The sequence below is a fragment of the Poecilia latipinna genome, unplaced genomic scaffold (genome assembly GCF_001443285.1).
Source record: "Poecilia latipinna isolate Pla-1442-1.1 unplaced genomic scaffold, P_latipinna-1.0 Scaffold39, whole genome shotgun sequence".
Lineage (NCBI taxonomy): Eukaryota > Metazoa > Chordata > Actinopteri > Cyprinodontiformes > Poeciliidae > Poecilia > Poecilia latipinna.
The window spans coordinates 586,346-603,229 of record NW_015112655.1 but is presented as its reverse complement, the minus strand read 5'-3'; the positions used below and the strand labels follow the sequence as shown (position 1 = coordinate 603,229).

At 46.5% G+C, this 16,884-nt stretch overlaps 1 protein-coding gene across 8 annotated transcripts in view; it reads right to left on the bottom strand.

Annotated features, from left to right (window-relative positions):
* Positions 1-16,884, bottom strand: part of LOC106955897 (CD209 antigen-like protein E) — a 41,171-nt gene that overhangs the window by 21,424 nt on the left and 2,863 nt on the right. For 4 of the 8 annotated variants that reach the window (XM_015046359.1, XM_015046367.1, XM_015046383.1 and 1 more), the window contains 2 exons: positions 16,606-16,683; positions 16,133-16,284 (listed from right to left, as the gene is read on the bottom strand). In XM_015046359.1, coding sequence (XP_014901845.1) covers positions 16,133-16,284; positions 16,606-16,683 — 230 coding nt within the window. Of the gene's footprint in view, positions 1-14,070; positions 14,131-14,223; positions 14,346-15,477; positions 15,826-15,905; positions 16,028-16,132; positions 16,285-16,605; positions 16,684-16,884 lie in introns of those variants that run through there. The other 4 variants (XM_015046334.1, XM_015046352.1, XM_015046375.1 and 1 more) reach the window with 3 other exon arrangements.

Sequence of the window (16,884 nt, the reverse complement as noted above, 5' to 3'; positions counted from 1 at the left end):
CCCCACATGGGTTTGCCCATGTGGGGTGTTTGTTATTACGCAATAGCCAGCCCTGCCCTTATCTCACCTCCGACTGACTACTGACCAGTTCTCTGTCTAACAGGTCCGGAAAAATCTCTAAAACCCGGGTCTTACCCTAGTAATAGGTTTATAGGAGATATTCTATTTAAACTGGTGGCGGAGAAAACTCGTCTAGCTCTAACTACCTTCAGTTCCAGAAGTTATGACCCTTTTCAGTTGAGAAGCAGTCAACAGAGTAGCCCCCACTGCTGCATAGTTTCAACAACCACTCCTGTTTAACGGTAGCTTTTCCCCTTAAAATAACGTGCACTTGTTACCGGCTAGATTAGATTTTAGTGACTTAGATTTAAGCCCCAGGGTCATTATTTTTACACTCACCAAAGGAAAGTACGAAGCCACCACATCTCTAGAATCATGTATGTTAGTTTTACTATAATCAGGGAAATCTACGATAATCAAATGACTCAATTAATCTCAATGTCCACAAGTTTCTTTGGAATTTTTAGTATGTAATTTATTAAGCAAGCTTTAGCAGGGATAAATGACAAGCAGATTAACTTTAGGAAATTGCAGATTTACAATAAGTAATTAAATTCAAATTAAGATCAATCATAACCTATTTTCCTTTCTATCCCTATCCTGTGTCACTAGTTTAATTGAACGAGGTTTTTGGGGGGCAGTTCAACTCACACCCAGATGGCAATTTATCTCGGCAGCAGAAATCTTCAGATGTACCTGGTCAGAGTCTTTTGTCCTGACGGAGCAAAGTCCCCTTTCAGAATAGAAGCAAAGCTGAACTGTACGTTGTCCTTCAAACGCACAGAATCTTCATCAATCCATGACCTTTGTCTTTTCTCCAAGTCTGCTGCGGTCGGGTAGAGATCGTTGGGTTGAGGCAGAGGGGTCGGTCGAATCAGGAACCAGGGCTGGGGGCAGATGGATCTTGTCCCTTCTTAGCGGCGCAAAGTCTCAGCTTCCCCTTGGTTCCAGGGCGCGGTCCTCTGCTGGTCTTCAATCTGCATCCTCTTATATGCTCCTTCAGCGCCGCAGACAAAGAACAGTTTCCTCTCTTGTCTGCTGGTATTTATACCTTTTCTACCCATAGTCATGTATTGGAGAAGTCTACGTGACTTCTAAAACGTTTCCCTGAGTCTGTGGAAAGTTCTAATGTTTCCAAACTGCCATCTCCCTCATGAGTCATTGCAGCAACTCTGTTCGGTACTTCCCTTTTTCCACTGGCCATCTGGTAACTTACTTCCTTTTGTGAGCCTCCCCAGCGCCTCTGCCCAATTGCCACACAGTCCAAGAACAGAACCTACCTTCATTTCTCAAGATCTCAAATCTTCAGTTATCACATTTCTTTAATACAACATAACTCTGCAATTATAAAACATAACCATTTTGTCATTGTATCAACTTATAACTCTCAGTATGATTTTCCATTATTTATCCATTCTGTAACTCAAGCTGTTACTGTCTCTAATCATCAACAATCAACATACACCACTTTAATAATCAACACACAACAATCACATTGTTACTGTTATTCAAATCATGAATACAGAATACACATTTCAGACGTACATTACAGATTATTCCAACCATTACATGTGTATGTATTCTCATTCATCTTTTAATCATCATTAAATCAATATGCAAGATTACTGTCATTTCTCAGGCCTTTATACTCTGTTTTCTGCATGTACCTGGAAAGATCTCACCACTTTATGCCAGTTTTCACGACACCCCCTCCTTGAGATCGGACGGTGCGTCGCAGAAAACACAAAGTCCATCTAAAACAATTCTAATACATCACCACAATGGATTGTTAAGATGTCTCTTTCGTAGCATGTCACGGGAGAAGATGACGGCGTCCACGTGTCCACGACTTCATACTCCGACAGGTGTGATGGTGGGGAAATCCAGGTATCGGCATCCAGCTCATCCTCAACTGTAGAACTGCACGGCTCGGAGGGATCATGGCGCTCCAGCTGAGGTGGTGGAGTTGGAGCGGGTTCATCCAACTCCAAATCCTGCTGTGGGGCGGCTGGGAAGTCACAACACGCCTCCAATTCTTCCACCAGGTCCTGGAAATCCTTAGCAAACGAAGGAGACTGCATCTGACAAATGCAGCCTGTGGTGCTACTCTGATCCTTGTGTGATGGGAGAGGTGCATCATCAGTTTGGCACGCTTGGTGAGATGAACTGAGAATCTCAGCTTGGGTACTCTGGTCGTGAGTTGCAATGCTGGACTGGCACCCGACGTCGACGAACATATCTGGAGATGCCGGACAAACTGGTGAAATGGGGTCGCCAACTGCCACTACTCTGCCGTCCAGAAGATGCAGAGTAGGAAGGCATTGGCGGGTAATCTGATTCTCCCATAGCTTCTGGACTACGGGCATCACCCGGCTATCTTCCAAAGGCGACGCTCGAAGCACGTCGTCATCCTGGCCCAACGCAGAGGTCCACACGACTTTGTGGTCCCGTTCCAGGGATCTAGATGTGGAAGCCGCAATGTAAGGCAGGTCCTCTCGTCCATGGAGGCAGAGGATTGCCGTTACATTATCGAGGTGTACGCAATCGTGACACCAGCGGGCAGACGATGCAACCCATAAGAACCCAGAGGATTCTGCGGTCGTTCCACATCCCACGCAGCAAATCGGTGCCTGAAGAGAAACAGCAACCTAGGTAACTTCATGATTAGTAGGTATCGATTATCAACACTCAGATAAATAAAAATGGCTGAGAAGCAAAAGCTGGAGCATAAAAAGTGAGCTGGTTCAAACTCGTGTGCCTCTTTGAGCTGCGAGCCATGGGGAATTTATCACAGGGGAAACATTCTCGGATACTGACGATTCCGAATTTTGTGAAATATCGCTGTGTGGGTCATAAGCCACATGACAATAGGCAGCGTAGATGTCTTCTTCATCCAGTAAAGGATCACAAAAACTCCCCACCCTATAGTCCAGAGGGCTAAGATTGCCCATTTACGAAGCCAGCTACATCTGCCTTGGCCCTTGATGGAAAAGGCTTGGCGGGCCAGATAGGTGAGGATGGTCACTGCCAGAAGACCTTCCACGATAGCGGTGAGCATCTTGAGTGGTGCAGCCCGGGTAGCGTGGGTTCCTCCGCAGACCAACTCCATTATTAGGGCCGTCGTATCGATGGTGATCCAAAGGCATGCCACGATGCCTCTGCGCCAGTTGATGCGGGTCCTACCCATTAGGTAACAGGCAAAAAGGGAGGGAGCACAATCCCATCTTCGCAGAAGGATGGGTCTCAGAATGATCTTTGCGTACCCTTGGAGTGCAACAAGCACTCTTAGGGGTTGCCCAGCGGTCCAGGACCCAGTGTGGCAGTAGACTACCCAGGCAAAGATGAAACCGACTTGTTCAAGGGTACTCACTTGAATGGGCTCAAAGACTGGAGTGGTAGCAGAGGAGTTGGTCGAGGAATTAGTGGTCATGATGTCTCCTGTTGGTTCTTGCTTTGGGTTAGATCTTGATAGCAGCTCTGAAGAACGGTGACTGGCTCGTCGGCACAGAGCAGCTCCTTTTTATGCAGAATCAGGCTCCTCCTTTGGGGGTAGGGGCTGGTGATCCCTCCCCTGGCAACGACAAAGTGCTTTTAACCACGCCTCCAAGATAACCTTGCCCAGAATTAAGGCAATTGCTATGCCCAGGATGCCCAACAAATATGGCCATAACATGCTTAGCGCATTAAGCAGCCAATGCTCTATAATGGTGAGTCCTTCACCTACTACGTTAGTGACCTCCTCTATTACGTCTGTGACAGTAGTGACCAGTGTTGAGCCCAGAGTCTCGTACCAGTAACAATCATGTTGATGTTGTCCTTTTCCACATTTCTGCCACACTTCCTTGGAGATGTTGCAGGTGAGGTTGGAATATAAAAGGTTAGGGCCAACCCAGTCAAACCCGGAGTCCACCTCTCCGTCACACAGACTTTTCTGGAATGCATGGCCTTCTGCAATGGCTATGAGGGTGTCAGGGATGAAAGGAACGGGGTGATTGAGAATACTTTTGCGCTTCTGGAGTTGATACCCCAAAATTGCGTCAGTGCAGGTTCTACCTCTCACAAGTGCCCTCCACCATGTTCCTTGAGTCTTTCTCCAGACAACTTCGGATGCGTGGGTGTTATACTCATCCGCATAGTGTTCTTCGCAGTACTCCTCCAAACCCCGGACAGTTTGGCATGGTTTTCTGGCTAGCCCAATGATGCACTCGGTGTTGTTACGCTGGTACGTCATACGCCAAGGCCTTGGGGTGACGTAGTTGTCGGGTCTCCAAAAAATCCCTGGCCAAATCATACGGTCTTTGGAGTAAACAGTGGCAATGTACTGGTATTTAATCCAGTAATTGTAGGACTGATTGAGGCAAGGTAAAACCCAGGATTGCAATTCTTCTTGTTGGAGTCCCCACCATTCCCAGTCCCAGGCACGATAGTAATCCTCATACCAAGCTCGGAGGACTAACTTGGTCGTAGGGAAGGTGTCAGGGTCAGGGCAGTGATATTTCCAGGTGGAATAAAAGGTGTTACTGGTTTGCCAAAGGTCACATCGTGGAGAGGACATAGTCTTCACCCAGTCAGTATCATTGAGACTGTCAAAAATCCTTTTGGCTACACACTTGTCAATTTTTGCAAATTGGTCTTTCGGAGCTTTTAGAAGATCATCTGGAGTTGGAAGTGGTTGCGTACGCATGTCAGCAAAGTACAGACCCTTCAACCCGGCAGGAGAGCGAGCCGCCCCCTCCAGGAAATCTCCCTTGAAGTATACTTGTTCTTCAGCTATGCCAGTCCATGGGAACGAATCATTCAGCCAAGTTTCTATTTCAGTACGCACCACACTCGCACGGACCCATGAAAGTGACCAATATTCCTTCAAAGCCAAAACTATGTGATTTTGCCCCTTACATTTGAGATATTTGTTCCAGAGGCATGCGTTTAACAGAGTAAATTTATTTCTGTAACATTCTTGCTGGTCGAGCTGGTGCATAAACCGTGTGGGTCCTTGTTTAATCAAGAAAGCCGTGATGTTCTCCCAGACTGCCAGCCCAGGCCGCCTTGTCGGCCGTATCCGAGTACGGTTGCCGGTAGTCCTATTCCCGTACAGCGTCGTGGTGTCAACTACCTCTTCTTCACAATTTAAATGATAATCTCCCCAAAACTCCCCTCGTGGGAGCCAGGTCCTACAGCCTGAGGAACTATGCGAGGCTGGGTAAACCACCTCATTATCCCAATATCCTTGGTGCGGCAACAGTATCAGGGGTCGACAGGCCATGTTACAATGCCACTCTGGCAGGCCTCGGTCAGGATGGATCCAGTTGCATCTGACCATCCGACGTACTTTCTGTTGTAGAATCCTTATCCAGCAAATTACTCTGTCATCGAGTAATTCATGATTATAGATTTCCCAGGTACGGTTCAGGAGTCCATCAATGGTGGAATCATTCAACTTGTAGGCTCAGCTTTCTACATATTTTTTCCCGTTGTCTTTAGCAAATTGTTGAGTTTGGTTATCGATAGAGGACTCGTTGTCCCATGGCACAAAGACAGAGATGGTGCTTATGTTCCAGCAATCGAGGGCAGCGTACTTGGAGCGACCGTAGGTGACCCTTGAATGCGTGAGATGCCATGGCCCAACTCCGATGAAGTATAGCATAGCAATGAGGATAGCAGCAGCGAGCAGTAGAGCAAGGAATGTAAGCAAAGCTTTTATGTACAATGGTATATCCTTTGTTGTGGTCTTTTTCCATAGCAGGGGTCTTTCAGGGGTTTCCGAGTCGTCGTCTTCAATGTCAGCACTGTCTTCCGAATCTGAAGCATCCAGTAAATTTGCTCTTGTAAGCATGCATCTTAAGCGGGTCTCGTCCATCCTGATCTTTATGAAGAAAGGATCATCAGTTCTCTGGGGTCCGCAGTACTCGGCTTGGCGCAGATCCTTCTCAAAGCTTTGGTGCGATACTGAGCGGCAGTCTTCGTAGCTGCTCGTCTGGTGGCTCTCCCTCGTAGTAGTGTGTTATACACTGGAGAAGGGTAGGGCAAGTTAGGTTCCAACCCCCTCCACACCCATTTCCAGAGGAACACCCTCCAGAAGTCAGGTTGAGGAAACAGGCCTTGGGCGGTGCCCCCTCTCAGCGCTTGATCCCGCCAGGCCTCGTGTTTGTATCCTATTGGTGTTGGTACTGAGACATAGGTACATAACGATTGTCCATGCAGCGTCAGTCTCGTGCGATGCCCCCAGGATGGTGGAGTGAAAATCCTTTGGTGTGGTGGGTTGGGATAGACTCTGTCTATTTCCAATCTTAGCGGGAGTCTGGTGTTGTTAAAAACGTAATAGTCTGGGTTAGCTTCCATCTTCACTACAGTCTTTGCCATACCTGGTGATGTAGTCCAAATGACCATGCCATTTACTGAGAGTTCACAATACTGTCCTTGCAGTTGTTCCAGGTAATGGGGACCCCACCGAATACGCACTTCTCTTCCCCCCATCGTCAGATAAGCTGTGTTGAAAATCCATGGAAGCTGTTGCGGACAGTCCGGTGAAACTCCATCGTAACTAGTTGCATTGGTTGACATCTTCCCTTGCCAAATCGGGATTACCGAGGGAACAAAATAATATGGTTTCTGCCATGGACGTGGTAATGCCTCTTCACTTACTCCGACTTCCTTCACCTCTTGGAACTCAGGGGGTCGAAGATAGGTGAGGTGCTTGAGATAGTAAGCTTCTGAGAGTGGGTAGGAAACAGTGAAGTCTTCTCATGGCATGTCCAGTAAGATGGAACTATTCGGGAGTTTCAAAAAGGGTCCTTTCTTAGAGAACCCGGACCAGACTTCTGGGCCCACTTTGAATAATTTGCTCACAAAGTAACGTTTTCCATTTCGTTTTTTTTTTCCTTTTTGCTGACTTTTAGACTTGGCAACTCGATCCCCTTTTTCCAGTGTATCCGTTAATTCTGACTTTTCTTCCTCCATGCTGATGTGAGCGACTGCCAGGTGTTGATCTTGAACTTTTTCTTGGGAAGTTCTGGTTCAGTACAGGTCACAGTGGCATAAACCCGGGCATCAGGCACCACCTTAATTGTTGCTCCTAGCGAGTAGACTCCTTTATAGGGGATGGTGAGCATTTGCACTGTTGAGAAAATAAATTTAAAATAAGCTAGTTTTAAAACTTAACATGTCTTGATTCAAATGGCCTAAATTGTGGTTTTGAGTTTAGTAATGTATTCTGACTTTTTGACCTTTAATTTTACTTGTAGTTACAGCAGATGGTTTGCTAGGATCGTTTGAACTGCCTTTTGTCTGTGGGAGAACAATACAGTGGAAGTTGTAGCTTTTCACACTCATCTGTGAAAGGCCGTAAACACGGCAGGGGTTTTAGGCTTCAGATAGAGGGTCAGAGATAGCTCCTGGTTGGATGAGCAAAGATACGCCTTGTTTGAATAAATTAAAGAAAAGAAGATAAAACTTTCTACACAGAAGTAACAAATCAGATTTGCTCTAGCAACTCTCCAAAGATGTCTTTGCACGTCTTTACTTTTCTTCTTCTTTCCATTTATGTCAGGTAAATGAATGTATGTCTCCGTTGTTCTGCAGTTTCTGGTGTAAGTTTGTGCATTGTCTTATATTGGATTAAACTCTGTAATTCTGTGACGTCAACACGCATTGTTGTTTTCCTTGTGGCTACACGTGGCCCGCCGAGAGGACCTGGGATCCAGAGGAAGAGAGAGAGCCAAACTTTTTCCAAAGTTAACCTATTTTAGAATTTCTTCCTTAACAACTGTCAGTTGAACCTTACGGGTGGTGCTAGGGTTGGAAGGCGTTCTTACCCTGTGGGCCACACCTCCTGGGACTTGTATTATCCCATCACGGAAGTGGTGTTCCGCTGTCACCCTGAACAGATATGACTTCTCTTTGGGTCTTGCTGCGTTGCTGCCCCACCCGTCTATTTCGGTGGTGTAATAGTACAGATCTGACGTGCGTACCCCACTTTCTCTTGGCACGTCCGGCAACTCTATTACTGGAATGGTGCAATCATTAATAACCTCCAAAATCAAATGTGCCCAGGTGGTTAGCTCCCAGGGACCCCTCCAACCCCCATTAACAGCCTGCACCATGGTGTCGTCTGGGAGTACACTTAACTCTTCGGCCAGCGGGCGATCTGTCTGGGGTCGAAGCACCCAGAAGATCACTGGGGAGTGCGTGGTACTCACTGGTGGGAATGGTAGTTGTGCTCGCGCGGGATCGTAAGGCCAGGCAGCATGAACAGAGTCCCACAGGAAGTCGTGCGGTCCCTCTTCTTTCCGCCAAATCCACTGTTCTCTCCCTGAGGGGTCCTCTGGAGTGTTAGGGGGAGCCGAAGGCCCTGCGGACCAGTGAACCGATGGCATGGGGCTCCCGTAAGTACACTGGGGTCCTCCGTATGTTTGGAAAAACCGCAGAGAGCTGTAAAATCTTCTCAGCTGCCAGCCCTCAGCCTCTCCTGACGGAGTCACCTCTCCTCCCCGGATCTGCTCACTGCAGACCGAACAGATGCTTAATTCTTCCCTGTCCCACAGGCAATGACATCTTTTCGGTTCTTCCTCCCGCCATCCCCATTGGGTCACCACTACTAGCCGGGGTAGGTAACTCAGTCTGCAGTTCCCGCAGAACATGACATCCATAACTTTGACCGGGGAGACAGGGAGGTGTTGCAGCTCCTCTGCTGTTGACTCCTGCTTCCTGGGTTTTTCACGGCCTGGTCCCTCCCAGGTGAGGGGGAGTCGGTTACCCGTTAAACACACTGGGTAGCGCTTCTTAGTTTTACTCCACATCAGCATTTCGGGTTCTTCTGACAGGATTCCATTTTTGGCCCAATCCAATTTCTTCAGGGCTCGTCCTGCCCAGATCCCTGAAGTTGTTCTCCTAATTACAACCACCCCTTTTACGGTGGCCAGTCCGAGATAGGGTGGAACAATATATGATTCACTGGCCATTTCACCGGCTTCTGTTTCTCTCCAGTCAGGAACTGGCTTGAGTTGCTCGACGCCTTGGATCCCCTTCTTTTCCAGCAATACTGTGTTCCTATCCAGTACTTGCTTGACAACATCCGTTGCTTCAAACTTGGGTTTCACTGCTGCGTTCACAGGTTGTTCTCTTGCTCTGACCCACACTCGCTGTCCCATTCTGAATGGCACTTTGGGCGTCAACTTCTCCTTTTTATCGCTGGAGCCCCGCCCCACTTCCTTCGTGGTAAACGGTCGTTGGTTCAGCTCCATCGCGGGGGCGGGCCTTTCGGCTCTGTTCCTGTTGTTTAGGGCCTGCCCTATTTCGACCGCCATGGTGCTCCAGCTTTTGTCGTTAGCATTCTTAGCTATCCAACTTTTTACTAATCCAATGGTGCGTTCCACCACTCCGTTGGCTTGTGGTGTATAGGGTGGCGAGTAAACTCTCATCACCCCGTACTTCTGGCACCACTGGTCATCCTGTGCATTACGGAAATGAGTCCCATTATCCGTACGCAGCTCCTTCGGGATCCCCAGGGCACTGCACACTTGCTCCAGCATGCCGACAACACTGCTGCCGTTTGCCTTCCTGGCTGCTTTCACAATCACAAATCCCGACATTGAATCCACCAGCACTAAAAGGTACTTTTCACCTTTCCTCCCTGTCATTCCCATGGGGCCTGCAACATCCATGCAGACTGAGCCCCAGGGAATGGTGCTTTTGATGGTCAACCCTTCCAACCGCTGCCCTCGGCGGCCTGCGTTGTATTTTCCACACACTTCGCAGCCCCTCAGCACGCGTTGGACTTGTTTTACTGGGATCCAAAGCTCTTGCTCCTCCAGTTCCTTACGGGTAGGTCGTACGCCTGCATGTCCAAGGGCCTCAGGCACGCTCCGCACGACCTCATCCACGTACTCTTCTGGGACCTCCCGTCCTCTCGGAGTATTGTCCCACTTCTCAACACCGACAAAGACAATCTTCTTCTGTTGGACATAACAGTCCACTTCATCATTTCCACGCCAATGAGCTCCCTCATGCGTGTGCGCTCGTTGGTGCTCCACTTTGAGCTCCAGTTGCATTTTCAACTCAGCAATCTTCTTTCACAAGTCTTTGTGTGCCACCGGCTTGCCCTTAGCTGTCTCAAAACCATTTTCTTCCCAAATGGCTAAGTCTTCTTTAAGGGCTTGAGCACAGTAGTAACTGTCCGTTACTAACCTGGCACTCTTGATCTTTCTTTTCACCAGCTCTAGCAGTCCTTCCAGTACTGCAGTCAGTTCTCCGGCTTGGGCGCTGCCGGGGGCTTTTCCCTTCTGTCGACACCTTTCCTTGCCGTCTTGTTTCAGGATGAACCCCCAGTAGGCCATCTGGTCAGACCCTTTTCTTGATCCATCGGTGTAGAGTGTCCACTCTGGTTGTCCTGGTTTTTCAGGTGATTCTTGCAGTCGTTTCTTATTGGTGGATTGTGCTGGCCCAATTTCAAGCTCTGGGTTCAGCAGGATGTCTTTCCATCTTCCCCACCGTGCATTTGTCGCTTTAGTACTTTCAATGGTGCCTTTCCTCAGGTACTTGTGGACCTGGCTCTGCGTGATGACTTTTACTGGTTGTCCTTGTGCTAAGTCTTTTAGCACATTCCAGTACCGAGCTAACACCGCTAACTCTTTCTCTTCTTGTGGGTATTTCTTCTCAACAGAGGTCAGGGTGTAACTCCACAGAGAAACTAGGCCTCCGTTTTCATTACTCACTTTGATCATCGCATCATCGTTTTCGCAGCTGATCTCCGCCACTAATCTCTCTGACAAGCTTCTCGGTTCCAGCCTCACCGCAGCTTGAATTGCCTTCCTTAGCTCCTCTAGATCTTGTTGGTTAGCTGCTGTCCAAACCCAGGGTCTCTTTCCTCCTTCGTCATTCTCCACATTTTTCTTCAGGCAGTTGTACAATGGTCTGGCATACTTTTGGTAGTTGGGCACGTGGTCTCTGACGTAGTTACATAGTCCAAGTATTTTCTGCAGTTCATTCTCTGACTGAGGGGGTTGAATGTTCATCAATTTCTCTCTGTATCCGTCTGAGAGTCCCAAGTCCGACATGACCTGGAAACCCAGGTAATTCACCTGGAACTGTCCGAATTGGCATTTCTTGAGGTTCAGCTTCAAGCCTGCCTAAGTGAGGTTCTCGATCACTGTCTACAGTGATCGAGCCTACCTACCTTCAGCTTGTCTACGTCGGGCCCTTTATGTTCGTTGTTATTTGACTCAATTGTTAGTTTCTTGACATGCTCTGCTGCCTGGGACTCCGGTCCGACGGACAACGTTCTCAACTTTATCTTACTTGGCTTCATAACTTTGGCTCTGCCGGTCTGGGTGTTATCTGGGGGGGTCACTTCTCTGGATCCCCAGGGAGTAATTGTTGGTTTCTGGAGGTAGGCGCTCGGCGCGGCACTGTTCTTCTATTTCAGCTGCCATCCGCACACCTTGTTCTGTCTGGAGTTGGTGCAGACGGGGGTCAACTACCAGCACCACCTCGCTTAGCACGTAGAGGTGACTTTTGGTTTTGGTTATCGACACCACCCCTTTTTCTGCGACCGACTGGACGGTGTCTCCTCGCAGATTCGGTGACCTCAGCCCTTGCACACTCACCACCACTCTTCCCATGCCCTCATTGTGGGCGGCCGTAAGCCCTCGTTCGAGCCCATGCCAAATCTTTTTCCGGTAGTCCTCGAGGCTATCTCCTTTCTTGTATGCGTTGATCGGAACCAGGATCACCGCACCATAGGTCAGGTTGTAGCCATTCATAATGACTACTTCCCCCTTGGTCGCTGCTGTACTCGAAGCCTTCAGTAGGTGCTGGCTTTGTTGGTATTCCTTCCCAGCCCGGAGTTTAAGGTCTGACCTGAACTGTCGGTTGTGGATCTTATACTTGTCGTTGGTGAACGCGATCAGTCCGTCAGCTTCAATTTCCCATGGTTCTCCGATGTATCGATGCACTTTGAGCCCGGTTTGCAGCCTAACACTGATGATCCCCGAAGGTAAGGGAGCCAGTTCTTGGGCCATCTTTCGGGTGCTCGATTTCTGAGTCTTCTTCCTGGGGCTGTCGGTTTCCCGTTCCTCCACGTCCGTGTCATCTCTTTCATCATCTGAGCTGCTTCCAGGTGGCTGTCGCAGAGGAGCTGATGGTTTCCTCTCCGTGCTGTGTGCCTGTGGCTGGAACTCGGTCTTTTTGTTGCGCAGGGGAGACCATTCTTCTGCTGCCACCGCCCAGTCTTTCTCGGTGAGACCATAAGCAAACGGTCCACCTTCAACTCCCCGACTCGACGGCGCAGGGGGTTCCTCCTGGTCCCCCGAAGGCCCGGGCAGCCCTCGGTCCTCCTCGTCGCTGTTCCCTGTTAGGTCTATCAGGTCTCGAATCTTTTGGGGCGACGGGGCTCGGCTGTTCTGTCGAGTCGGGGGTTCAGACATCTCCGACTCCTCAAGGTCTGGCGCTTGCTGCTTTTCTTTATTCTTCTTGTATGCCGCAAGCCTCTGCAGGGCCTCAGTATACTCGGCGTAACGGGACGCTCCTCGGACATTGGGGTTCCCCAGATGCCGGTGGCTGTCGTCGCTGTTTTCACTATGCTGTCATATTTTTCAGAAGGACTGTAGATGATCCGTAACTCGCCATCTGTCCATCCTCCTAGGAGGTCGGCAAACCACTCCAACCATTCTTTGACTTCTGTCTTTTTGGAAACCTTCGTCGGGCACTTGGCGATCCCCAGGCAGTGACTACCCTCAAGCAGGGTGCAGTAGTAGACTCCCCGATGCTCTATCATGGTCTCCATCAATTTCCGCGCCGTCTCCGGATTGCTATAATAATGGTGACTGTAGAATTCTCGTCTGTTGATCTTTGTCCAGGACTCCAATCCATCACTGAGTAGTATCAGTTTCACTGGAAGATTTTGTAATGTAGATTCGGAGAGACGGGACTGTCTCTCCCCCTCCTGTCCGATGACACTTGTCTCTTGCCCCATCTTTCTTTGCTGGAGCTTTAATTTTTCCTCTCCTTCTTTTCCTTCATCCATGGTTGTCTTTGTCTTCGAGTCGCCTATCCCCCAAAGCCTCTCTTAAGCTATCGAGCAGGGATGGGTCTAGGCTATGTTGGCTACTGGCTTCCCGTCTGGATATGCGCATTTATCCTCAGTAGAAGCTTTCCCTCACCTGTATGCCATACAGTTACTGCAAGGGTTGTGACTGACGGCCTCATCAGTCACCACTAACTCTATTCCCTAAGAGCTAGCTTCCCAAGTGAGCTATTCAGACCCTCACATCTGTTTTTACCGACTTGGTTAAAGTAGGGCCCTCCTTCTCATTCGGACAGGGCCCACCCAGGGACGCCATGTTCGTTATTATGCAATAGCCAGCCCCACCCTTATCTCACCTCCGACTGACTACTGACCAGTTCTCTGTCTAACAGGTCCGGAAAAATCTCTAAAACCCGGGTCTTACCCTAGTAATAGGTTTATAGGAGATATTCTATTTAAACTGGTGGCGGAGAAAACTCGTCTAGCTCTAACTGTTTTCCTAACTAACATGCATCTAATTTTATGAATCTCCAATGTAACACAACGACCTGCCATAAAATTCAAGTAAAAACTTTTTATTTATTTATTTTATTTGACTTCAAAGTTGAAGAAAAAAAACTCACTGATGCTCAGAGCAAAGACTGCAATGACCAAGAGAGCCATGAGAACCAGCAGGACAGCGTGTTCTGGAGATATTTTGGACTTCCTGTCCAGTCCGGGTTGCTGCAGATCTGCTGAATGGTGAGAACAAATGAAAGGTGAAAGTGCTGCTACATCTGGGCATGAAGATATTTACCACATTATAAATAAACTGGCAAAAGGAAGTATTGCAGNTTTTTTTGTGTGTACATAAATATTTTCATCTGTAAATATTTTTTACAGATGAAAAAATAACACTCATATCACCAATGTACACAGCTGTGTTTAAAAAAATAGCAATAGAAGCATAACAATTTCTTCACACACGAGCAGAGATAAGTTTTAGTTCAAACCTTCCTGTTTCGAAATCTGGACTTCAGCATAAGTGGTGTCAGTCGATGAAGAATTATTATCTGCTCAAGAAACAGGAAGAAATAAACCAGATGGAGTCAACATGAGTTTAGTTTTCACTGCGATGCAGAAAAGCATAATTTAAAAAATCTCACCTTTGGGCACTGATTTGGTGAACTTCACCTCAGAGTATGTTACCTCAACTTCAGGCATGATTCTGCTGGGAGTCTGAAAGAGAACTGCAGGTCAGGAGAAACGGGGAGCTTTTAAAAGCTTCCTGCAGGCGGGGAGGAGACAGACACACCTGAGCAATGATGGTTTCACTTTGAAACAGGTGACATCAAAGGAATCAGTCACAAAAACTACAATAATTTCCATATCAAAATTATCTGTGTTCTAAAGACATTGATAAAATAAAAGTAAAAGAACTCCTTAAACCTTTTCACATAAATAAAAGTAAGAAAGTGCAGCTTCTCAGCTGTACACCAGTGCAAAAGTTGAGTTGCATTTTTGCTATCGATGAAAAAAACTCCTTTGAGTTAAAAGGGACTTATTACATAAAATTCACATTTTGAATATTTTCATACTGTCATTTAGGTTGCTACTGCTTCTAGAAACAACCGAAGCAATTAAAGAAAACACCCAGGTGGTTTTTGGTGATTAGTTAATGATTATTAGTGTCTGGAAAATGATCTGTATCAAAAACCTCCCAGTTAACGTCACAATCAATGGGCACGGTGACGTTAACTAGCACCCTGAACTGAGCTCCAGAACATTTGGTCAGCTGGTTTTACCACTGTATTCGCTGCACAATGGCTGCTGGAAAAGACAAATGCTTTGTTGCATTCTTGTTGATTGTGCAGGAGGCTCCACTTCTACCTTTCAAAGATGTACTTTTGTATAGTTGTGCATCTGTTTCCAGCCATTGCAAATGTAAATATAGATCTCGGAGGCGTGGCCAGCAGCCGCTCGTTTGGATTTAAAGTGACAGAGGCCCTAAAACAGCTCATTCTGAAAGGAGAACTGACCAGACTAAAAAAGACAAAACCTGAGGTTGAGGTGTGATGTTTTGAAATATGTTCCTTGTAAGTACATTTACTCTCGTTCTGGACTTATCTGCATATTGAAACCATTACAAACTTCAAAGTTACTGTTTATATTTACAATGTTTTGCCAGCAGTTTGGGGTAAATATCTGTCAAGGTAGTTTGATTTAGTGGTTGTAGTAACCAAATGCAACCAGCAGGAGGAGTCTAGCGCTAGTGAGCCACTGACAGTCATGTTTCAGATCAATTGACCGAAAATATGTATGGACTAATGGACAAAACACTCAGGCAACTGTGAAGTGGAGTTCATGACTTAACCTCATGAGCTTCATGTTTAATAATTAAAATGAAAACAGGAAACTCATAAAAGCTGAAAAACCTTTATTAATTTTACATATTCAACAGGAGATTTGCTGTTATTACAAATAAAATAAAGTAAATATCTTCTAAAATCAAAGTAATTTNCTATTAACATGTTTTTAAAAGAATATTTTAAAATGTGCAGAGATCTGAAGCTGTTTTCTAGACTGAACTTCACACACAGAAACACAGCTGGATTTTTGAATCTTTCTCACAGATACTTCTCAGATTATCATTACAATGTCTATCATACCATCGGACCTCATCAGGGATTTCTGTCTTCATCATCCCCACACAGTCCAGTTCTGCTCCACTAAGAGAATCAGGCTGTCCCGGAGCCCAAAAACTCAAACTGACAGAAAGACAGATTTAAGTGAATTTAAGTGACTTTAACTCTTGAAATTAAACCAAATAATTTCAGATTAATCAGACCTTTGGTTCAGTGGAGATCCGTCCGTCCACAACCAGGAGCCTTCTGTCTTTGAGTCGGTCAGTCCGATCCAGAACGTTTCATTATTCTTGATTATCTCCCTTACTCTGATCTCCAGGAACATCTAGGCAGAAAAAGTTGATGAAGATACAAGTGAAACTTTTCTGAGCTGAGATGAAGAATCATGATGAAATGAGAGAGAAGCTGAACCTGCAGCAGAGTTTCATACCTGCTCCTCTCTGCTGTCGATCTTCACCAGGTCTGATCCCAGATCAGTGCAGGAATGTCTGCTGTCAGTCCAGGATGATGTAGAGTTGGAGAAAAAATAACTGCTTCCTCTGTGTCGCTCCCAGCCGGCTTCACACTTTGGACATGTTTCATCTTTAAACAGATCAGAACAAAAACTTCAGAAAATCAGGGGGAAGACATCTTTGGAGAAATCCTGCAGCTACAATCTACAAGAATCTACAGGACAGAAATGAAACTAAGATCAAATGCTGGACTTTTTACTGCAGGAGGCGATAGACACTGAGAAAGAAGGGTGGAAACAAGAAAGAAGAGTGGTTCAACTTTGAAGATCATTTTCAAAATAAATTCAACAGATATCAAATACATTAAATAAAATAGTGAAGAAGAACAAAAGATTTTTAACAGGCTTAAAATGAAACATTAAATCTGGACTTTAAATCCTCACAGTCTCACCTAAAGCAATCATCTTCAGTGATTCCAGATCCTCCTTCAGGGTTTGGCACCTTTCATTTTTCATCAGATAAAAGACAGCTGTTTTAAGCAAAAATAAGCTGATAAAAATAAGTTTCATGCAAAAATCGTCAAGTCAAATCACAGTTTATTTATTTAACACATTTACAGCCTCAGCTGACCAAAGGGCTTCACAACAAATACATCATCACAGGTAGATGAGTGGAAATAAAATTAAGTTTAGTAAAAAATAATGAGACAAATATAAAACTGGCAAAGATT